Genomic DNA, 24,326 nt, shown 5'->3' on the forward strand with positions numbered 1-24,326 from the left:
ACAGGATAAATAAATGATATCTGGTTGAGAAATGATATTTACATCTCATAATGTGGAAAGCAATGTTGTGAAAACAAAATAAGCAGAGGCACACAAATGGAGTCAAGCTTGACTTTCACTTCAAATCACAATTTCCAGATTTGGGAAAAAGTAATAATCATGTGAGAATGTGGTTAAAGGGAACAATCTGTCTGCAGCTTTGTATTCAAAGCCAAAAAGATAGGGAGAAAAAAAGAATCTAATTAATGGAGAATAATCTGTATGATCCTAAAAGCCAAAACAAAGCAAAAGCCCAAAAGTCAATTTAGATATCTTGACTTTTAAATTTTTGAGTAAAAAAAATTTTTTTCTCTATTTATTGAAGACTCTTTTCATACACCATCCCTTTCTCTGTCTGGCCTCTCATTCTTCAAGACCCAGCTAAAAGGAATCCTTCCCTGAAAAGTTTTTCTGATTCCCCATTCTCACCTGTGTTCAGCTAAACATCTCCTAGAGCACTGACATTTTATGTCACAAACATCTGTTAATAAGTCTGTCTTCCTCCTTGGGCTGTGAACTCCTTAAGGAAGGGGCCATGTCTATTCACCCTTATTTTGACAGAGGCTTAGCAAAGAGCCCAAATGTTAATGAATGAAAAGTAAATGGATAAGTATCACTGAGCAGTTGGTTAAATGGTCAATACCCATATCCATTCAGTTGTGTTAGCTAGGCACAGCAAGGCGCTGGAGATACAATCATTAACAAAATGGCCCTGGTCTTTGCCCTCAGAGAGCTTACAATCTGGTGAGGGAGAAGAATAATAATAAATATCATCAATTTTAGAGAGGGTGTTTTTTCTTAATTGATAGAATGCATTTTAAATTAAGTCATTAATATAGTTCCATTATTATTTTTTTATGACACTACTTATATTTGATATTACTCCAATGAGATTTTAGTTTCAGCAAAGGACTATTAACTATGAGATCAACATAACTAGAAAATATATGAGTGTTTTTATTTCTTGGGTTGTCTTAAGTTACTAAAGTTATACAAGTAGTTATATATACAGCTCTATATAATTTTATTTATATATATAGATATAATATTAGTGGAATCTAGTAAAGAGAGCAACGATTTGAATTCATAGATGATAGTTCTAACTCCAGATCTGCCAATAAGCAACTCTGTATCCTTAAATGTTAACAGGTCTTTCTCTTCTCAGCATAAAGAGCTCTAAAAGGGACGTTGTGAGGCCTAGATAATAACTGTAAAACCTAATAAATTTAAAAATACAATGATGTTACGAATTTTAGACACGTTACACAATTCCAGTAAAGGAGGATTTACTGAGTACTTCCTCTGTTAGGCACACCGGTCCAATTAACATAAATATGGGATTGGGGAAGAAGAGCTACTTTGCAGAGAGAGGATGAGTTTGTTCTAGATTTTTCTATCCATTATTACTTGTTTAACTGCAACTTATTTGGGAGAAAGAGAGGGGAGGGAAGGTCCAAATGACATTTAGTTTTCTACTTTATTCTTTGAATTTTTGTAGGAGAATTTTGAGATACCTCTTGACATTATCCACAGCGTCCACAGTTGAAGGGACTGCCCAATTAGAGTTAGGAATCTCCACCGCAGTTACATTTAGGGAAATTATAACTTATTCATTAAGGTTTTAAGAAATTTTCATCTTGAGAACACATCATATAGAAAAGTTCTCAGCAAGAGTGGATAAATGAGGCCTTCAAACAGGCCATTTGGTGAAGAAGGTAGGCCTCTCAGGGGAGCCGCAGGAGGGAGAAAAAACAAACTTTAACTACCAGAGGGCCTTTAACTTGTATTTTTGTTACATACTGGAATTTAGCACTAAATTAAACTTACATGAAAATAATTTAAAAAATGAAACTACTACATCAACCTCATACCATTTACTCTACAAATTCCGGTGAAATTTGAAAATCTCTGGAAGGTTGGAGTACGATGGCCTTGACAATGAACACTTGCCTTTGACACCCAATCCATAAGTTACATTGTACACACCAGCTGCATGTGCCACTTGTACTGAAATCAATAGAATGAGCTGCTAGTTCATGTCTCTTCACTTTAAGGCTTGAATTATATTTACGATGATATTTCTATAAATTAATGGTTTTTTTGGCTGCTCTAGTAACTTGCATTCAGATTATTCAAATTTTGATGACAAACTATCTCTTTAGAAAATGGTTTGATTAAATACAAGAAAACAAGGGGAAAGAAAAAGCATCATAATTTGTTTCTCATTGGTATTTTGTTTTCCTTCATCCCAAGAAAGAAGAAACCTGCTTATGTTTTGATAATGCCATTTATCTGTCAGATGGTGCAGGCAGGAGCCAGCTGTTTCCTATAAAGATATCTTGGGAAATAGGAATGGTGCTTTCTACAATGGCAAATGCTATCTGACACCATTTCTAGAGGATAGTTCCTGTTGAAATGTTGTGGGAGGGTTTTCTAAAGAACACACAAAGATGTCAAAAATGGTTAGTGCTGATACATGCCAAAGTCAATGCAAAATAAGTAGAGAGGAAAGTAAAATCCTCTTTGAAGGAGGAAGGAAAGGTTCAGAAGATACTTAAAAGCAGGCAACGTCCACAATGTGCTGAGAGGGGGATTGGTAAAACTGTCTGGTACCGGGGCTGAAAGTTGAAACCTGTGGCCACAGGCACTGGTACCCAGATCTTAGCCAATGTTTTCATAACAGAGGTTAGGGATCTGAGCTTGGTGATGGAAGGAAGAGAAAGCAAAGCTCAGAAGTCCTCACACGCTTGGAGCTGGGTCATTTTACCTAGGTAAAATGATCTTCCATTGGAGAACATTAAGAATTCTCCTCACGGTCAAAGAGAAATAAAACCTCCACATATGGAGTGCTGGACCTAGGCGTGGGCTCCACAGATGAGCGGCAAGTCAAATGGCAGCAGTTCCAGGGGAGGGGGCCCAGGGTGGAGGGAACTGTGAAGCTCTGGTCCATGAGAAATGATCATGGAGAAAAGGGGTTCAGGGGACACAGGACAAGCCTCCATCAAACGTTTTAAGAGCTGTCATGTAGAGTCTTGGTCTGTGAGTTCCTGAAGGCTGGGCTAGAATACATAGGAAAAAGTCACAAAGTGTATAATTCATCTGAAGAGAAGCAAAACCAATACGTTGGATAAGCAAAGTGCGTGGGTATAAGCATAAACAAAAGTTGACTTTTTCTCACAGTCTCTTTAAACCTGCTCTTTGAGAGAAGTCTTTCCCTATCCTGGATGAAACCTTGGGCGAGCCCATGACTTTCTGTTCTCTTTTAGGTAAAAGAAAGTTTTACAGCTACTTAAAGTCAAAAACATAGCCTCAAACCAGTAATTAAAGGTGACAGGGATGTCGAAGGGGATGGCCCTTCTCTGTTTCCCTGCCTCTTGTTGCTTCTCCTCCTCCAGCTTGCTCACTGTGATTTCTGACCTTTCCGGGTAGAAGCAAAGGAAGGAAGAAGAGATGAGCTGGGGGCGCGGGCGGGGGTGGGGGGAACGGCCGTACTTGGCTGCTCTGCTGTATGGTCTCATGTCCACAGTTCTCTCGACCTGGATGAATGTAATCTAGTCTGACAGTTGCTCCTTTCCCCTCTGACCCTAGAAATCTTCCTCCAGCTTCTCTTCTCCTGAGGCTTTAGTGTCCTTTGGGTGGCCACTGAACAAGATTTAAGAAACCCCCCACGATGGCTTGCTTTTACACATACATAATTTAGAAGTGCAGGCCCTGGCAAAGCAGCTGTTCAAGCAGTTCTTTCTCTCTTCATTCTCCCTTGGTTCCTGTGCCCACCAAGGAGAGGAGGTGAGTATCCAACTTTCCAAGTGGACCCCCAAAGCCCCTTTCCCTTGAATTGAGATGATCGTAAGGAAGGGACTCTCCAACCTTCCCCCACAGATCATTTCCAGTCTCCAACAGCTTGACTCTTTTATATCCTGTATGTTGCAGATAAGTCTTCTAACTATTTCTCAGCCATAGTGGTCTGTCTCTTAATCCATTTTGGAATTTGGTGTTTATTGTCAACAGAAACCGCGATGAGAAGAGTTCCGTGTTAACACCTTATGATCCAAGGGAGGACTTTTTCACCTAAATAGTATACTATTTCTCATGCTAAGTTGGAGACCGGAGTCAGTTGGCAGTTTCCAAATGTCTAAGACTTTGGACTTGTTTTACACTTTTACGGCGGTGCCTCGGGGGCCACAGGTGGAGACAAGAGGGACATCTCGAGTGGTGCTCGGCCCCCTCCACCCTTCAAGCATCAGCTGCAGCAGCTCCACTACTATGTTCCTTACATGCTGAGTTTTTGTGTAAGATTTCATTGATTTCAGTCAAATAAAAGGTGGCTTACCCAGTAAAAACATCTTGACTGGTGACATTCACTCATTTGCCTACTCTAAGCAAGACACCAATCTAGGCAGGTTTATCCCGAACCTAGGCATCCAGAACTACTATCATGGTTAATCAGCAGCTTCCAATTCCAATTCCAATGAAAAACACCTCTTTTTAGTTCAGCCATCTACTATCTACTCACTGGAGGAACTTGGGGGAGTAACTGAAATTCTATGTATCTCAGTTTTCTCATCTGTTAAATACCTATCTGTTAGTATTGTTTTTAATCCTGTATGTCAAGTGCCTAATGTGATATCGCAATCATTGTTAGTACGCAGGAAATCACAGCTGTACAGCCTTTCAAAGCTTCCTCGGAAGATAATGTGCAATTGTCCCCCACAACCATCCTCTACTACATCATCAGTTTGAAGAACTTTGCTCTGTGTCAAAAGGACACGATGTCCTCTCAAACCATTTCCTTCTCCTACTCCCTAAGTAAAAGGTTTAAACCTCTCAGAGAGTTTCCTTGAAGCCTTTATTATGGGTACAGACATAAAGAGCCCATCTGGGAAGCTGTACCTAAACAGAAACCTGAGCAAACCTCATTACTGGATAGCCCCATAAATGTCCTCCCCACCTTGAATTGAGATCCGCCACAAGGCACTGGAAAGAAGCTTTATAGAAATAAAAGAATGAATAACTGTTGTATAATTCTGCTTGGAACTTGCAGTCACCTCTAGTCTACTAACTTCCAACATCTCTCAGTGCCCACAGGGAGTAATTTTCAATATCATGATTTCCAGATGAAGAATGGATCCTGTGATGGTTAATTTTATGCATCAACTTGGCTAGGCTATGGTGCCCAGTTGTTTAGCTTAGGTGTTGCTGTGAAAGTATTTTTACATGTGACTAATATTTAATCAGTAGACTTTGAATAAAGCAGATAACCCTCCATAATGTGGTGGGCTTCACCCAATAAATTGAAGGCCTTATGAGCAAAAACTGAAGTTTCCTGAAAAAGAAGAAATTCAGTCTCAAGACTGCAACACAGAAACCCTGCCTCAGTTTCCAGCCTGCCTACCCTGCCCTGCAGATTTCAGACTCCAGTCTGCAACATCAATTCTTATTTGAATTTCCAAACTGCTGGCCTCCCCTATAGATTTCAGGCTTGCCAGCCCACACAATCATGTGTGCCAATTCCTTAAAATAAATCTCTCTATATATCTCTCTCTACATCCCACTGGTTGTTTCTCTGAAGAACCCTGACTGATAAAGATCCCATCTTGGTACTCCTCACAGTACCCAGCACAGTGTTGAAGTGAATTTTCTTGAATGGGGTTGGTTATTCCTTGAACATGAACTAGAGCATAAGTGGCCACAGATTGTGCTGTACTGGGAAAAGCACTACCCTGAATTTGATTCTGCCCTGCCACTTACTACTGTACCAGGCTCATCTTCTGTGCTCAGCCCTGCAACCTTCTTGGCAGCTCAGCCACATAAAGCCCAGGTCATTCCCTCTGACACCACCTGTGGTCTCTGCCTGCATTGAGCCCTTTGTGGTAGAAGTTACAATGACTGCAGCACCGAGCCCCAGCTGACGAGACCCATGAGACTCTGTCTTTTCCAAATGGTTGCCCAGAGGGAACAGGTGATAAACTGGAAGTACAGGAAAATTAATGCCACATGGGACAGATGTTGATAAAAAGAAAGGACCCAGCAGATAAACTGCATGCTCTCCCTCTCCATGATGGGATTTGGGATTCAGTGGTTCTGCACGGAAAGACCATGGGGTTCTTTCTCTCCAAAGAACCCCATGTGACCAAGCAGAATGCTCTGAATAAAAGCCCATGGTAAAGCACCACTTTGAATTTGCTTTCCCTCTGTCCTTGACTCATTTCTTCTTTTCCTACATTTACGATTCACTGGAATTGTACCCCACTCCCCAACAGTGTTGGCATGTAAGTTTTATTTAAGTTTTGTTTTCTCAAGACCTGGGTGAAGACACTAGCTGTGTGACTTTGGTAAATCATTTGACCAATCTAAGCTCCAATCCCCTCATCTTTAATGTGGAAACAGGAAGAGTATTTTCTTCAAAGATGTTTTGAGGACTGGATGAGATAATGCACAGGTCTTGGGGACACTTTTGATAAATGACAACTATAGCTTTTGCTGCCTCATGCAGTAAACGTACAGGAGCAGCCCCACATGGGAGAGGGCTAAAGCTTTCCAGTGACGCCTGTGACTGAGGGGCCCAATCTGTCTAATTCTGGGGCCTATTACTAGGAAGCCTGTTGCTGTTGCACATATAAGCCAAGTTCTCTAATGATAGCAGAGCAGAATGCCTGTTCCCTAAGGGCAGCTGGCTCCCAAGTGAAAACCATTCCCAGAACTCCTCCTAACATCATTCATCTAGTATCCCTATTTCTGGGAGGAGTAAAGGGTGGGGCAATCGGTCAGAAGAATATAGAAAAAGTTCCTCCACATAAAAACCAGGAACGGTGAAAAAGAAAAAAGAAAGAAAGGAAGGGAGGGAGGGAGGGAGGGAGGAAGGAAGGAAGGAAGGAAGGAAGGAAGGAAGGAAGGAAGGAAGGAAAAGAAAACCAGGAATGGTGAAGACACATTCTATCTGCTACCATGTACTGTAGCACTTTATCATGTCCCACCTTGAATAAGGAGTTGCTGGGGTACAGTTGGGGGGATTTCTCTAGAGGAAATGTCATTTATCCCGAAACAAGAAATAGGATGGATTTTGAATCTGAGATTTCAGGGCTAGAGTGCAGAGTTAGGGGAAGGAGCTGGCTCTAGGCTCCAGGACGTTGCAGGCATGTCTTGGGGAAAATGGCTATAGGGTATGTGTGTGTGTATATATATATATATATATATATATATGTGTGTGTGTGTGTGTGTGTGTGTGTGTGTGTGTGTGTAAAATAGAGAAGCTATAGAACCAGGCATATAAAATGATTGAGAACCTGGGTTTATGGGGGCAGGGAGATTCTATAACTTAGTACACCCAGAGTGGGGTGATCAGAAGGGAGGCATCCTCTTCTCTATACTGGGAGAACCCCCAGCTGCACGAGGGACAGGAGCAGGGGCCTGACGTCACCACCCTTCTTCAGTGCACAGGGGTTGTGCGAGGCTCCAGGACTACCAGGCTGGGGGTGGGAGTTCACGACCAAATCACTAGGCTTCAATGTTTCAGTGATGTCATGTGGCACAGCAGCCAAAAGAATGGGAGTTTTCAACAGAACAAAAAGTGTTCTCTCTCCAGAGCCATACTAATAGAGAACTCCTTAGACTGAGGAAGTATAATTGAGATTCTAGAAGCTACCATGATAGGAAGGAAGAAGGACACACTTGTTGTAGTTAGGATGAGGTATCAGAGTTATTTCATTTGGATACTTAAAAGATCAGATCCTTTTTTTAAGTTCCCTGAGTTGGTAACTTAGGATGGTTTCTTATTTACACCTCAGTATTTTGGAGACAGGATAGCATAATGATTAAGAATATATATTCTGGAGCTAAACTGCCTGGATTTAAACCCTGGTTCTGTCACTTACAAGCACTGTGACTTGTACTTCAGTCTCCTCAAATGTGAAATCAGGCTGGTAATAATGAACTCGTGGGATGTAGGGAGGAGTGCAGAAAGCTAATGTATATAGTGCCTGACACATAATAAGTGCTCACTAAATGTCAGGTAGTAATATTGCCTTGTTTTTTTGTTTCCCTAGAGATCTTGCTTTCCCCAGTGGAAACGGAGGCTCCCAAAAGGTTCCCAGAACAGGCTGAGTATGCTTACAATCAACTCTTAATGATGGAGCCCTTTCTTCAAAGGAAAGAGACTGAGATGAAAAGAAACAGATTGCCAGAATTCAGAGTTTGATATTAGTGTTTCCAGCTGAGGGTTATTTTGAAGTACAAGCAGATAGTGTCGCAAAGACTTGGGAGCAGCTCAGTGATCTCGCAGAGACATCATTGGCAAGCACATTATTTAGCAGAACCTGGGTGTTTCTCCGAGATCCAGGCGGGGGCCCCAAGCTAGATTATTTTTGTTTCCACTTCTAAGGTGAAGCTGGAAGGGAGAGGAACTTGGATTCAGAGAGTAAAATGAGGGCACTGGATGAGATGATCTCTAAAGACTGTTCCAGAATTCTGCAAGGCACTGAGTCTGCGATCATGACTAAAAGAAGGGAGATTAAAAAATATTCAAGGCAGGAGAATTCAGGCAGATGCTCAGGAAAATATGTCCCTACCAAATTCCTGCTGAGCCTCAGAATACCCTTGTAAGGGAAATGATGGGACTTTCATACTCGGCGTTACGGAAAATAAAGTGAAGCACATAAAGTTGGGGGAAAAACTTACACTGATAGAGATAAGCTTTTTTATCCAGCTAGTCTCTCCTCATTTCACCATGGCTGAAAGTTATGTTCTATCAAAGAAAGCTTTAAAAGAATTTGGATGGACACGCTCAACAGTGGCTATAATCAAATTATTCCTATTGTCTTTTCAAATCCCCTGTTCGAGCAATAGCTATTAGGCCTAGACTTACAAGGGTAAAACAATTCATAAAATATATTCAAGTGTGACTGTCAGAAGATCTTAGGACTAATGTAATGGTCCCACATGTCTCTAAAAAGCAGTCCAAATAGTTGTGATATGCAGTATAGTTTGTGTGCTATAAGGTAATGAAATTAGACTGTAAAACTCCATTTGATGGATAAGGATATTAAAATGGAATTAAAGTATTGTTGCAAGAGAGGAATTCTTGTGCTTCAAGAGATGAAAGATGCGGGAAGCTTTGGCAAGTCCAGGGGTGAGACAAGCAGCTGCTGTACAAATCTCTTCGCTATTACTCTACCAGAGCAACCCTAAAGTTTCCAGTTCAGGATCTCTTGCCCTACACAAACACCAATAATTCTGCCAAGATGTTGGCTCAACATTCAATGTAAGAGCTGAAGCCTCTCAATTCGGTCCATCAGCAAAGCCTCAGATTCATCATGCTCCTTCTCTCTTAGCCATTCTCTGTCCCTAAGATGGTCTTTGTCACCCTGCTTATCATTCTTTCTTTGGAGGAAAGGAGGGAAAGGAAGAGAAATCTTATAAGGTTATATCAACTGAAATCTGAGATAAGATAGCAGTCTTTTCCTAGTGCTGGCTTTCTACTCACACCAAACTTCAGCAACTTAAAGCACAGCACAATTTTAAAAAGCAAAGTAAAATTGTTAATTGTTAAGCATTAATGTAACTCCAGCTTGGGCAATCTTGAGGCACAGAGGACATGCCTGTTAACACTGATTCCCTTTATCTCCAGCTATCAGCCTCTTTGGGAAACGGATTCTCATGTGAGAATGACCTCTGACAAGACCAACTATACTGGTTCCTTACCATTTTGGAAGAAGTGATTACACCCATGCAGGTTAGCACACCAGGTAGAGAAAATACACATTAAAAAAAAAAAATGGGCCCCACCTCTCAGTCACTTAGTGACTCAGATTTCCTACCTGAAAATTACAAAACTGGCACAAGCCAGTGTCTCTGACTCACCAAAATGTCTGAATATTTGAAAATATGTGGATGTGGGGTACCAAGTACACTCATCCAGAGGACTGACTCACATTTTTGGCAGCTGGGTAATGCCAAATAGCATCTCGGTCAAAGATTTCATGGAATTAAAAAAAAGTCAGCAAAAGTAATTTTTGGCGTAAACAAAACAGACCCAATTGTTTGTTATAATTTTGTGAACCCCCGGGGCTGATTTAGCTCTGAGTGTGCCTTGGTTGGTTTGCTCCCAGGACACCTGCCTCACTTCCTCAACCTTTACTATAACACATGCAGTAAAAAAAAACATCTAAAAGCTGGGTTCAAATTCCAGCCTACTAGGAAAGTTTTTTGGCCACCCTGAACCTCAACTGTATCATCTGTAAAGTGGGAATGAGAATAACTTACGCTGTGGTATTGTTGTGAGGAGTAAACACACAACACAGCTTCCCCCCTCACAGCAGACCCTCAATAAATAAATAGTAGCTTAATGAGGGCAAACACAGTGTGAATTAAGCACCTGCAGAGGCAGAATCAGTTATCAGGAACCTGCTGTTTAAAGTCCCTCCTACTGTCCCAGGGCTTGTCAAAAGTGTGATCTCTGACCATTTGCTGCAGAAACCCTCAGGGTGCGTATAAGAGAGACTTCCGGTCCCCATCCCAGATGTGGCAGATCAGAATCCCTGGCAATCACCATTTCTAACGTCTCCCTAGTCTTCAGATGATTGTTTAGTATCTTAAAATTTGAGAACCACTGAATTAGAGTGCTAGTTAAAATGTATTACCCTTTTTAGTCATTGGTTGGTAAAGAAATAGACGAGTTATAAGTTTCAATGATTTTAAAGCACTCTCTGCAGTTCCTGAGTCCTGAGGTCCACAGATCCTCTGAAAGATTAGATAATATGGTCAACCGAGGGATGTTAAAAGCTAGTCAAGGTAGTTCGTAGGGAAGCTTTTTATTTTTCCTTGACTTGCTGGTCAACTGAGTAATTCTGGGCTATTATTTAGGCCCAATGGGCAGCACTTACCCAATTCCCTGGACTATTAAACACAATTTTATATTATTTGCTCATTTAACTTGCTTAATAAAACTCCAACTCCTGTAGAAGATGCCTGGTCTAAAATCCACTTACTCTTAGACTCAATAGTCCTAAAGAAACTCTTGACCCAGGATCACTGAAGTCTTGAACTTACAGTTGAACAGAGAAAAATTATTTAGCAGCCATGAGACACTGGGCTAGTGGAGATACATGTTAGCACAAAGGTGAGAGTCTGAACAGCAAACACTAGCCATTTGGTTGGCAATGGATAAGTGTGGCCCTGGAGTATCTGCTGAAAAAGTAAAAAGAGAGTTGGCAGAGCTGTCAGGCTACCACTGTTCATCTAGCAGTGAAACCAGGGGAGCACCATGAAGCCTGAAAAGTGAGCCAGTTTCACTGGCAAAGACTAGGAGCTCCCCCTCAGCATTAGTGGAGCCTTTATTAAATGGGCCCCACAGCTGAGCAGCGATATGGAGAATTTGGAGAAGGGCCATGAAAAGCAATCAAGATCAATCAGGCATCAGAGGAATAAATTCTTTGAGGGTTTGTCTTCCTTTAGACCACAGTGAAGGAGTCGTGGGCTGGGAGGGTGGCTGCGAGGGGGAGATTAACAGTGCATTTAGATGGCTAAGTGGTAATTAGGAGTGAAAATATTTCTACTAAGAAGATCAAAAGAAAAAGCTTGGGGTGGACTTCAGCAGAAATTGGGCCTGAAATTGGAGACCTGGTTGTGAGGAAGAGGGTTATTCTCTTTCAGCGCGTTAGGGAAAGCTCTAATGCTGCTTTCCACTTCAGAGCACCCTCTCTCCTCCGCCCCCCTCTTGCCTCGTCCCCTCACTCCAGTAGCTGCCACCCGTTCTTCATTTAGGGCCAACAATATGCCAGATATGGGGCTAACTGCCTTACATTTCCATCTCATTTAATCTTCACAGACACCCTGCAAGGAGGGGAGTGGAGTGCCCATTTATAGAAAACAGGTTCCATGAGATTAAGCAACTTTCTCAGAGTCATACAGTCAGAAAAGTGGCAGACCCCGATGTGTCTTATTCCAAATCTCTAAGCACTGTTTTACCCTGTCCTCTTGCCCATAGCCCAGAAGGCTAGTGTGGCTGGAAGCGAGAGAGTGAGGCAAGGGTTGGAAATGAGGACAGAAAAATGATGGGGTGGGGGTGGCCACCTGATGGTAAGTGCCCTACAAGGCCATGGAGGATGCTGGATTTTCTTCTGAATATGAAAGGAAGCCACTGGAGGGTTTTGAGCAGAAAAACACTTATCTAGGTTTTAGATAGATCTGTATTTTAGGGGAGAAGGGGCAAAACCCAGGAAAATAGTTGTGTATATACTTTAATAGTCCAGATGTGAGAAGGTGGCTTGCACCAGGTGTGAGTGGTAAAGACGTAGGGAAGTGGGTGGATTCTAGAGACATTTCAAGAGTAAAAAACAGCATGTGATGAATTGGTAAGTGATATGCCCAAGGTCACATAGGTAGTAAGTCTGGACTAGGTTGGATTTGGAACAAGGCTCTATCTGACACCAAACCCTGTGATCTTTCCCTAACTACAGTGAGCCATGCCACAGGTTCCTGGGAAAGGGATTTCCTGAACCTGAGGCCAAAATATAGATAGTTTCTAGCATGTAAAACTTACGACTCAGTTGTGTGTGAGTGTCTGTGTATGTATCCTGTATGTCCACGGCCTCTTCTCCTCACATACCAAAAAAGAGGAGAGGTGACAGCAGATTATCCAGAACACAGGTAAAAAAACAATTACCAATCCTCTATCCAAACGTTTTAGCCCACTCTGATGACTACTAGAGCGAGGTCAGCTGACGCCTAGAATAGCTACCATGGGCATGGTGAAAGGTAAATGTTATGTTTTAAGCTGTACTAGGTAGAGGATGGGAGGAGCCACTTAACAGAAATGAAGAGACCCTGTGGCCACATTTACACAGCAAAAGCCAAGTGGAAGATTGAGCAATTACTCAGTAAGTGCAGGCTGGGGAGTCAGCCAATTTGGGTAACTCCGATAAAAACATGTGCTTTGGATGCTTTCTCTTGCCTGAATTACTCGATAATGGTCCAACTGTCTGTTTTGCTTAGTTGAAGAGAACAAGAAACAGGTCCATCTGAGTCAGAGACCTTCCGTGGACCATGGTGCAGCCCGGGCTGAGGAGCCAGCAGGGGAAGGCTGCCCACAGGAGCCCGCCTCCAAGCTGGGACAATGTAGTGAACCTTGATGAAGAGCTTGCTCTGTCAGTGCCTTCTGCTAGGTTCTACAGACCCTGAAACGAACAGTCTTTATGCCGATGTTTCTCAAAGTCTAGTCTTGAGACAAACTTGAGAAAGAATAATTGTAATAATATGTGTGAAGTATAGAGGTAGTCTTTTAGGAAATGATAGGAACACAAAGGCGGCAACTGACCGGCACTGGGATGGGCTGGGGAACAGTCATGGAAGGCTCCCCTGGAGGACATGATGCCGGGGAGAGGGGGTCCTGCAAGATGAAGAGTTAGTAGCTAGGAAGAGAGAAATGGAGAAGGGAGAGGGAAGGCTAATGTGAAAGCTGGTGGCATTTTTTCCTCTGGTGATAAGAGTTTACCCCAAAATAATATTCAGTAGATAATATTCAGGCTTTACTATGCAGCAGACACCTTACTAAGCACTTTATAGGCATTGTCTTATTGCATCTTCACAATAACCATTTGGGAATGGCACTGTTATAATCTTATTCTGTTTTGTGTATGAGAAAACTGAGGCACAGAACAGTTCAATAATTTGCCCACAGTCACACCAGTGGGGTGCGGCAAAACCAGAACTTCAGGCTATATGACTTCAGAGTCTTTGCAATGCTTCTCCCTGTCCTGGTTTTGTCTGTAACATGGCTTCTGTAGCCCTAGGTGCTGCCATGCAGTTTCCACACATGTCCATGACAGATCAGAATAAACTCATGCTTCACTGAGGCCAGAAGTCTGCTCTCAGGGTAGAACTCTTAGCAGGCAAATGACACACAGAGGCAGCAACTTCGCCTTTGACCTGCCTTCTCCTGAGCCAGCTCAGCACCACCTCAACTCTGCCCTCTTTGCTGCCTGGCACCTTGTCTCCTGCCTTATGTGGGCTCAGGATGTTTCTCAGAACCCATGAATTCCCGGCAGACTCGGGCTCGCTCCACTTAGTTTCACCACAGTCTCCTTCCTTCCATCCTAACAGGAATACAAGCCCATCAGAGGGTGGGACCTATGTCTTGGTTAGAATTTTCCTGATTCCTCTCTCACCTTCCTTCCATTACTGATCTCCTACAAGTGCCATGCTCTGTTAAGGAGTCTGTGAAGCCAGCTTTGCCCACCAAGACTCCTGAGACATGTTTTTATCATTGTCAGAAAAAGCACCAGACCATGTTCCGAAAGATAAATGATTAACTAAGAATAGCACATGGTCTCACTTGGAGGAGTTTCAACCGAAGATGAAATTTTGTGGTTCAGAACCATGCTGGCAAAGTAACAGACTTATTCCAGTGCATCTCAAAGAAATGAGCTAATAACTAGTAGTGGTTCTCTAGAGACTTTACCCTTGTTCCAGGAAATACATATTCTGAAATTGAATTTGTAGCAATGATTTCCATTTTCACATATAGCATCATCATTCCTTTAGATTTAAAAACTATTTTTGGAAACATTCACATCACCTCTGCAAGATAAATTATATATAGATTTTATCTACCCAAATCACAGAAGGTGACACCTCTACTTGCCTGAAAAGCTTTCTAAGATGAAGAAGGGATTCATGTGGACAATGAAAGATGTTTTCCATTTGTACTGAGGTTAAGAGAAAAACTTCATTTGAGAACATGGAACTCATTACCAGTATAGATGCTCCACCTCTGACGTTATTTAAAGAAATGGATGGGGCACTGTCCTTCTGGGGTTGCTTGGGGTTGGGCAGTGCTTGCCAGACTTCTGGTGCTCTAATGGCCCAGCCTCAGTTTGCCTGATCTCCTGCTACCAGCCCCACCCTACTAAATTAATAGATCATGTTTTTACCACGTCTTTTCCATTTATCATCTCACGTTAGTCTCATAAAAATCTTCCTTTTACTGTTGAGGAAACTGGCATCCAGGGAGGCCAAGTGTCCTTGTTCTACAGTTCACTGGTGTCAGAAATTGCTAAAACCGGGTGTCCCACATCTTAAGTTAAATGGTGTAAAAAGAATATAAAATGCAAAAGGTATATAAAAAATATTTGCTGAAGGAAGAATATTTTGAGAATTTAAGAAGAGTTCTTTTGGAATTTGAAGATATTCTAGGATGCTCAAGCCTGAGTATTATGCTAATTATTTTCCTACCCACCTCATTCAATCAGTGAATTCAGTGAATGTTTACTACATTACACTGTGAATGCAATGGGAAAGCAAGTCCCTCGCAGGACTCACTATCCCTTACTTCTTAACATACGCCCTCCTTTTGTCCTGTGATATCCCCCACCACACACACACACACACACACACAGTCCACGCCTAAACTCTGCTCTTAGCCCCCACCAAATACAGATCCTTGGTAGATCCTTAGTAAGTACTGTTGATACAATTAGAGAGGGAGAAGGGCATTTCCTGCAGGGGGCTTCACATCCTCTGCGCCTATGAAAGTCTATCTTCCTTGGGGCTGCTTATGAAACTCAAGCAATTGGGAACCACTTACAAATTTATTCTCCTGAGATCTCTACAGAGTTATAAAAACAATCTGATGCTCTGGAGAACTCTTGCATATTAAAACTAAAGGCCTAAATATGTTAATCAAAGTTCCCTAAATTTTAATTCCCTCGTCTGCTGAATGGGGACACAATGATGTACAGAAAAACATTTGAAAAGCATGAAGGGCTTTGTTAAAAAAAAAAAAAAAAAAAAAAGATACCAATAAAATCATCAACAAAGCTAATAAAATATGTTATAAAGAGTTCCAGGTGCTAAAGTAAAATATGTGATGTCAAGTAAACGATACCTCAGCTGAACAAATGCTAAAGAATGTTCACTTAGCCATGTATGCAGAACAACTGAAGGAAGAAAGGTCATAAAAGTGGTTGCTTGTGTTTAACTTTACCCCTTTTATAAGAAACTAGATCTCTGAAATGTAAATTAAAATTTCTTATCAAGTAATAAATAAGGCTTTAAAAATGATCTTTTTGACTATCATATTGGAAAAATAATCGATATTAATTCCACTGGTAGGCAAGATGGACAAGTGCTCTGGAAAACACCTCAAACACTGCTGGGGGAGATGTAAATTAGTATAGCATTCTGGAAACAATTAATGAATTTCAAGAGTCTTAAAACTATTCATGCACATCTATTCCACTTCTAAGAATTCATAGTGGGGAAATAAGAATATGAATAAAAGGGTGGCTATCGAATGCTCATCATGGTGTTACCTAACATATAGTGAATGCTTAAAGTACAGAAGTTAAGAATATGGTATCTGGAGTCACTCTGCTGCTAGATTCAAATCCTGGCTTTGTTACTTCTCACTGATATACTGGACGTACTACTTTTAATTTCCACAATCGTAAAATAAGGGTTATAGTAACAAAAACTGTTTCATGAGGTGGTTGTAAATATTGAACAAAATACATTTAAGGCTCTCAGGACAAACTGAAAGTGCTCACAATGTTAGATTATGTTCATTATAATGAAAAATTATAAACAATCTACATATATAATTGTTTTTCCAAGCAATGTAGTGCTAGGTATCAATTAAAATGATGTTGTAGATGAGTAGTTCACTTTGAAAGATGATTCTTGTATTAAAGGGGAAAAGCATGCTATAAAATAATTTCTACTATGTGACTGAATCCAAGCAGATATTTATTAGACATTATCCAGCGTACTTGTTTTGAATTCAGGTCCATTTCTTCTCTAAAAATTTGGTTGTACTTCAAAAGAGCAAAATCAAATCGTGCTAATTTCAGTTCCTTTATCTCCTGGAATGGAGATCATTGAGAATTTTTCCTGGGCTAATATACTTTTGGTACTTAGTGTATTGCAATCCAAATGACTTCTGTTCTAAATAATAAAGTAGAATCATTTCTTTCACTAACAGGTAAAGTCCTTCATGCCACAACACAGTCCCAAGATCCCATTTAGTCTCATAAAGCTACTAGAGTAATTATATACATAATTTACCAAGTCAAGAAATACTACAGCTATAAGTTTTCAAATGCTTATAACAATTTTTAACAGCATGAACTATAATTCTAACAATACGTATTATGAGATATTCAAAACACATGTACTTTAAAGTAATGTGGAATTTAAGAATGACATTTGCATAATGTACAATTACTGCTAAATGTTAAAGCTACCCTGTCTTACTAAGAAGAATCACTTAAGGGTATTGACTTAGTGTGACTTCACTTTTAATGTCTGAATTGGTGAATTCAATTGATTGCAGAGCAAGAAAGTTATCTTTACCCTCTTACAGCTCATGAATCTCTGAATGCCTAAGAGATAACTTATTTGTTACCCAGCTCTTTGCTAGTCCAACAATAAAAAGTCTTCCTCCAAGCCTCACAATAGTCGTTTGATCACCCTCTAATTTCAAGCAAATAAGTACTGTGCCTACATGCTTACACTGAGTATTACTAATATATAAATAATTCAGTTTTCCCCTAATTTAAGGTTATAAATTAGGACCTCTGACTTCTACTGACAGAAATGAAAACATAGTCATATATTTGCATCACATGCAAAATTCTTTTAGTATTTTCTTATCTATCATATTTTATTATTAACAACTTTATATGCTGGATATATGTCTCATTCATTTTGACAGCTTTGAACCTTTCTGTTATGGAAATTTTACTTCAACTTTGGGCATTCATCCTCGGAACTAAAAAGGGTAGTGATGTGGTTCGTAAAATTTCTCTGAACACTCAGAGAGTGGTGAGCACAGGAAAAACACAAAAGAGACAGGAGGAGGAACACTCACAATCAAGCACCTCCCAGGCTAAACGGTGCCAATTATATGCAGCTGGGAAATGCTATAAGCCGCTAACAGTGCAGAGGTTGGCTAGACTACAAGTGCTTTCCTCCACATCTGGTAAAGGTAAAGCTGACCTCACCACTTCGTGCCTGGGACAGGTAAACAAAAACCCAAGGAGATTAGCATCAATTTCACAAGATCGGATGGAGTGACTACTGGCTATGTTTTTTGTTTTTTGGCCAGAAGGATTCTAACTGGAGTAGAAAGTTTAAAAAAAAAAACAAAACACTTTTTTTCCTCCTTTCTCCCATAGTGAAACTTAGGATTGTTGCTTCTGGTTTGAGGTAGATAGTAAGTTACTGACATCCACGTGACTGCTTTCTGGTTGCTTTTATGATTACTAGAATAGAATTACAAATACTCCACCTATTACTTCCGGTCCTCAGCCAGATGTGAATCCGCCGAGTTAAAAGACGCAAACTTAAGATTCTTAAGATTTTTTTCTCACTACCTTTTTTTTCCCTGATTGGTATATAAAAGACAAGAAGTGAGTACTGATTAAATTCTTTAAACCCCAAAATTAGTGAGGGTGGCACTACTTACTTTTGTATTTCCGAGACAAGTGTCCACTGCTACATAGGATAAAGTCCTGAGGTTTAGATTTCAGCTCTCAGAATCACAATCCCTAAAGAGGGTTCACTAGGAAGAAAAAGTAAAGAGTCTCTGCTCTAGAAGCGTTGATCACAAACTCCAAATATTTCTAGTCCTCCTTTTTCAACCCTGAAGAAAAATATTCCTATGCCCACATTTCATTTCTGATTTGGGACACCCCAAAAGGTCATTTTGAAAAGTGCTCTGCCTTTTCTTTCACATTAATTTTATTAGATAGTTCAAAAGGGACAATCTGCCAAATTAGATATTTTCATGTATTCTTTTGTTGAGTAAGTGCAATCATCTACAAATAAGTTTTCTATTAAAATGTACTCACAACACAGCTCAAAACAAAACGACTTTTTAAAATTAAGAATTATTATATTTGAAAGAGGCTAAAGTCAACTTACTGCTGAAAACACACACACACACACACAAAGGATTAATTGGTTGAAACTTTCACAAGAATGGAAAATGTTTAATAAACTTAGAATGATGGGCTTATTAAACTATAGTGTTATTTACAGCCATAGTTCATCAACCACAAACACAATAATGTGTTTGCATGGCATGCTACAACAGAAGCTTTATTCAGTTCATTCAGAAAACATTGGCAAAATAAATTTCAGTTGCAAATTCACAGATACAAGCTTCAAAGTATAAAGCTGTATATAACAAAAAATACAGGTAATATTTATAACAATAACTTACAGATACAAACTAATGATACACTACAATTTCACAAAGGATTGTAAACATTTTGCACACTTGTCAGTCCTTTCTTTTAGGCAAAGTGCTCTTTTGATGACAAATAAATTAACAGATACACACTCGAGTGAACTATTTCCATACAATACAAAAAAAAGTTTTGATTTGTTTTCTTCTTGTAAACATAAGTTTTACAAAAAAATGAAGAATCAATAAAAGTGTCTTGCAGGCCAACTAGAGATACATACCTGGGCAGCAAAGTGATGTTGGAAATGCTTTGGATGTTAAATAAAAAATTAACATTAATATATTTTCAATGGTATTTTATACATAATAAATGACAAATTTATATCCTTAATCATTTCTATCCCTGAAAAAAGGAATTAGGTGTGACTTATTGGCAGTTGTGTCATTGAATGGGGTAACAAGGGCTGGAGTCCAAGGGTTGTTGGTGAATGAGCTACAAAATAGAAAGAAATTTGTGGATCAGTTTTGTAGGGTAAATAAAACTGATTTAAAAAACAAACAAAAAACAATCCAAGGCAATGTTCTCTCACTACTGATTTCATAGCTGAGGGCACCAAGCTACACTCATTCCACTGACCTCAGCAGGAGCATTAGCTTATTCAGCACAGTGAGTATAGTATTAAATGAGAATCCAGGAATGGTTTACCCCAAAATCTTTATTTGGGGTCACAAGCTTTTGCCACTTTACTGTCCTCCATCCATACCCCATTCACTGCACTTTACCCTGCAGCTAGAAACACGTGAGCTTTGCCTGCATAGACGTTGCTAGCTTTCATACGAAGGTGCCTCTATAGGGTGATCCCTGCCCCAAATTCTCATTTATGACTGCTGAGCTGCCTCTTCCCTAAACATACATCAAAACACATTTGACTTGGGCAACACTACAGTCATTCATGTGAACACACACAACTTTAATCCTAGTGTAGGTAAATGCATCAATGGTACAGGCTCTGAGTTCTTCTTTAATCAAACCTTAAAATGAACTTTCCACTCTCAGTAAGAACTATGTTGCTTCAAACCAAATGTCCCTCTAAGAGCAATTAAGAAAGCTGGACAAAATTTTTAGAAATCTGTTTGAAGGCATCTGAAAGATACCCAGGTAGTGAGAACTGGCAAAGTCAAGTCCCAGAGAAGGAGATAAATAAAATGAGGCTACTTTTCCTCCACAAGTATAGTAACAATTTTAAAAGACAAGGAGTGTGAGAGGCTGAGACATTTAGCAAAGTTTTCAGGAGTTAGACTTTGGGTTGTGGGGAATAAATATGAAAGATCAGGGACTACTGAAGAGAAGCCCTCATTAAAAATGACAGACACAAGACAAAATGTAAGCTTTTTTGGGGATCCCAAAAGGCTAGTTCCAAGGAGTAGTGATCCCGAAATACACCAGCCCTTGTGAGGATTGATGCCTGATTGGATATACAATGGAGAAAAGACAGTCTCTTCAATAAGTGGTGCTGGGAAAACTGTGCAGCTACATATAAAAGAATGAAATTAGAACACTCCCTAACACCATACACAAAAATAAACTCAAAATGGATTAGAGGCCTAAATGTAAGACCGGACACTGTAAAACTCTTAGAGGAAAACATAGGAAGAACACTCTTTGACATAAATCACAGCAACATCTTTTTTGATCCACCTCCTAGAGTAATGGGAATAAAAACAAAAATAAACAAATGGGACCTAATGAAACTTCAAAGCTTTTGCACAGCAAAGGAAACCATAAACAAGACGAAAAGACAACCCTCAGAATGGGAGAAAATATTTGCAAATGAATCAATGGACAAAGGATTAATCTCCAAAATATATAAACAGCCCATGCAGCTCAATATTAAAAAAACAAACAACCCAATCCAAAAATGGGCAGAAGACCTAAATAGACATTTCTCCAAAGAAGACATACAGATGGCCAAGAAGCACATGAAAAGCTGCTCAACATCACTAATTATTAAAGAAATGCAAATCAAAACTACAATGACGTTATCACCTCACACCAGTTAGAATGGGCATCATCTGAAAATCTACAAACAACAAATGCTGGAGAGGGTGTGGAGAAAAGGGAACCCTCTGCACTGTTGGTGGGAATGTAAATTGATACAGCCACTATGGAGAACAGTATGGAAGTTCCTTAAAAAACTAAAAAAAGAATTACCATATGGCCCAGCAATCCCACTACTGGGCATATACCTAGAGAAAAGCATAATTCAAAAAGACACATGCACCCCAATGTTCACTGCAGCACTATTTACAATAGCCAGGTCATGGAAGCAACCTAAATGCCCATCAACAGACGAATGGATAAAGAAGTTGTGGTACATATATACAATGGAATATTACTCAGCCATAAAAAGGAATGAAATTGGGTCATTTGTAGAGACGTGGATGGATCTAGAGACTGTCATACAGAGTGAAGTAAGTCAGAAAGAGAAAAACAAATATCGTATATTAACACATATATGTGGAACCTAGAAAAACGGTACAGATGACCAGTTTGCAGGGCAGTAATTGAGACACAGATGTAGAGAACAAATGTATGGACACCAAGGGGGGAAAGCAGCAGTGGGTGGGGGTGGTGGTGTGATGAATTGGGAGATTGGGATTGACATGTATACACTGATGTGTATAAAATGGATGACTAATAAGAACCTGCTGTATAAAAAAATAAATAAAATTCAAAAATTCAAAAAAAAGATGACAAACACAAAACAAAACAAAATGTAAGCTTTTTGGGGGGATTCCCAAAAGGCTAGTTCCAAGGAGTAGTGACCCCGAAATACACCAGCCCTTGTGAGGACTGATGCCTGATTGGATTAAGTTGATCTTCCTCTGACCTAATCGCTTGCCAAAGGCAAAACTAAATCCTCTCTGGTGGAAGATATTAACCAGAGCCTCAAATTATTTCTAGTTTTCATACCTAACATCTGAAGTTTAATAAAAAACAACAAGGCAAATAAGACATGACTTGAATGAAAACAAAGAGGAAAAAACAATAGAACAGACCCACAAAATACTGGAGTTGTCAGATATGTCCTTTAGTGTTACTATAATTAATATAACAATTTTGTTAAGGAATAAAGTGATAAAATAGATAATTCTGGCACAGAAGTGGAAACTATATAAAAGAATGAAATGGAAATTCTAAAAATGGAAAACACAATAACTGAAATTAAGAACTCAGTGGATGAGTTTTACAGCATAGACAGAGAGAGAATTAGTGAACTGGAAGATAGGTCAGAAGAATATCTAGACTAGAACATGGAAGGTCAAAATGCTGGAAAATATGGACTTTTTCAATAAGGGTAGAAACAATACTTGAAGAGACAAAATCTGATCCTTTTGCATAGTGAAATACATCAAACTACCTATTCAAGAAGCATATTTAGGCACACTATACTAAAACTGAAAACCAAACATAAAGAGAAAAGCTGGGGAAAAAAAGAGATTCACTTTTAAAGGAGCAAGAATAAGACCAACAGCTGACTTCAACAATAAGTGGTATCAAGTTAATTAACTATCTATATTCTAAACAACAGAAACAATAGAAGCAAGAAGACAATGTAATTCATACTGCCAAAGTGCTGAAAGAAAACAGCTGCCAACCTAGATTTCCACATACAGAGGAAAAAACATTTACAACTGCATCAAAACAAAAACTTATGTATAAACCTAACAAAAGATGTGCAAGATTACTAAACAGAAAACTCTAGAATATAAGAGAGCATTTGAAGATGACCTAAATAAATAGAAAGACAGACTAAGATCATGGTATGGAAGACAATATTATTAAGATAGCAGTTTCCTACAAACGGATCTAATAGATTATTTCAAAATCTCAATTGTTTTCTCTTTTTTGGTTGAAAAATTTATGGCAATACAAATGAACAACAAAGTAGGACAAGGTTGTACTACTGGATATCAAGAATATAGGCCTAGCATTATTAAAACAATTAGGTATTGATATAAAAATAAATAGACCAATAAAACAGAATAGAGGGTACAGAAACTGGCACATAAATTACATGGACACTTGATTTATGATAAGTGTGGCACAGCAAAGCAGCTGAGAAATTGGTACTTTCATAAGCATAACAAAAACTTTGCTCCTTATTTTACACCACATACAAAATTCATTTGTAGATGGACTGTAAATCTAAATGTCAAAGGTAAAACAAAGTTAACGAAATTTCTAGAAGATAACATAGGAGAAATATCTTCATTATCTCTGAGTAGGAACAATTTCTTGAACAGGTCACAAGAAAAGCACTCCCCATGAAGGAAAAAAACTGATGAAATGAACTACATTAAAATTAGGAACTTGTGCTCAATAAAACATACTCAAGAGAGGAGAAAAAGCAAACCACTGAATAGGAGATATCTGCAACACATATAATCATCAAAAAACGTATTTATATTCAATATATAGCCAAAACTAGAACAAATCAAGGAAAAAACAAAACAGACAAGCCAATAGACCAACAAGCAAAAGACATGAATAAGCTCTTCACAAAAAGGATATACAAATGCTCAATGAAAAAATGCTCAGTCTCATCAGTGATGAGGGAAAAGCAAATGAAAATAATGAGATAACACTACACGACAACTAAATTGGCTAAATTAAGAAGTCACACCATACCAAGTGTTAGCGAGGATGTGGAGCACCTTGAACTCTCATGTGCTGCTGGTCTCAGTGTAAAATGGTTCAACCACTATTGGAAACTTTTTGGCAGAATCAACTAAAATTGAACATATGTGTAGCCAGGACCCTATGTTCTACTCCCAGGTATATACCAAATCAAACTGTGAATTAATGTGCACCAAAGGGCATGTACAATAAGGTCCATAGCAGCATAAACATAACTGGAAATAACGCAAATGTCTATCAACCCTAAAGTGGATTGTGGTATATTCCTACAGTGGAATTCTGTATAACAATGAAAACCAACAAATCACTGATTCTTGCAACAATACAGATGAATCTCACAAACACTGTAGTTGAAGGAAGTGAGACACAAGAATACATTCTGCATGGTTCGATTCATATAAAGCT

General features: G+C 39.5%; 1 protein-coding gene across 1 annotated transcript in view; it reads right to left on the bottom strand.

The window, feature by feature from the left end:
* Window positions 1–7,271: 7,271 nt before the first annotated feature.
* LHX8 (LIM homeobox 8) overlaps window positions 7,272–24,326 on the bottom strand; it is a 38,687-nt gene continuing 21,632 nt past the window's right edge. Inside the window, exon 9 of the mRNA XM_082356066.1 lies at window positions 7,272–19,712. Within this exon, the coding sequence (XP_082212192.1) occupies window positions 19,636–19,712 (77 nt within the window). The 3' untranslated portion in view covers window positions 7,272–19,635. The remainder of the gene's footprint in view (window positions 19,713–24,326) is intronic.

This window comes from Balaenoptera borealis, assembly GCF_965194805.1.
Source record: "Balaenoptera borealis genome assembly, chromosome: 1".
Classification (NCBI taxonomy): Eukaryota; Metazoa; Chordata; class Mammalia; order Artiodactyla; family Balaenopteridae; genus Balaenoptera; species Balaenoptera borealis.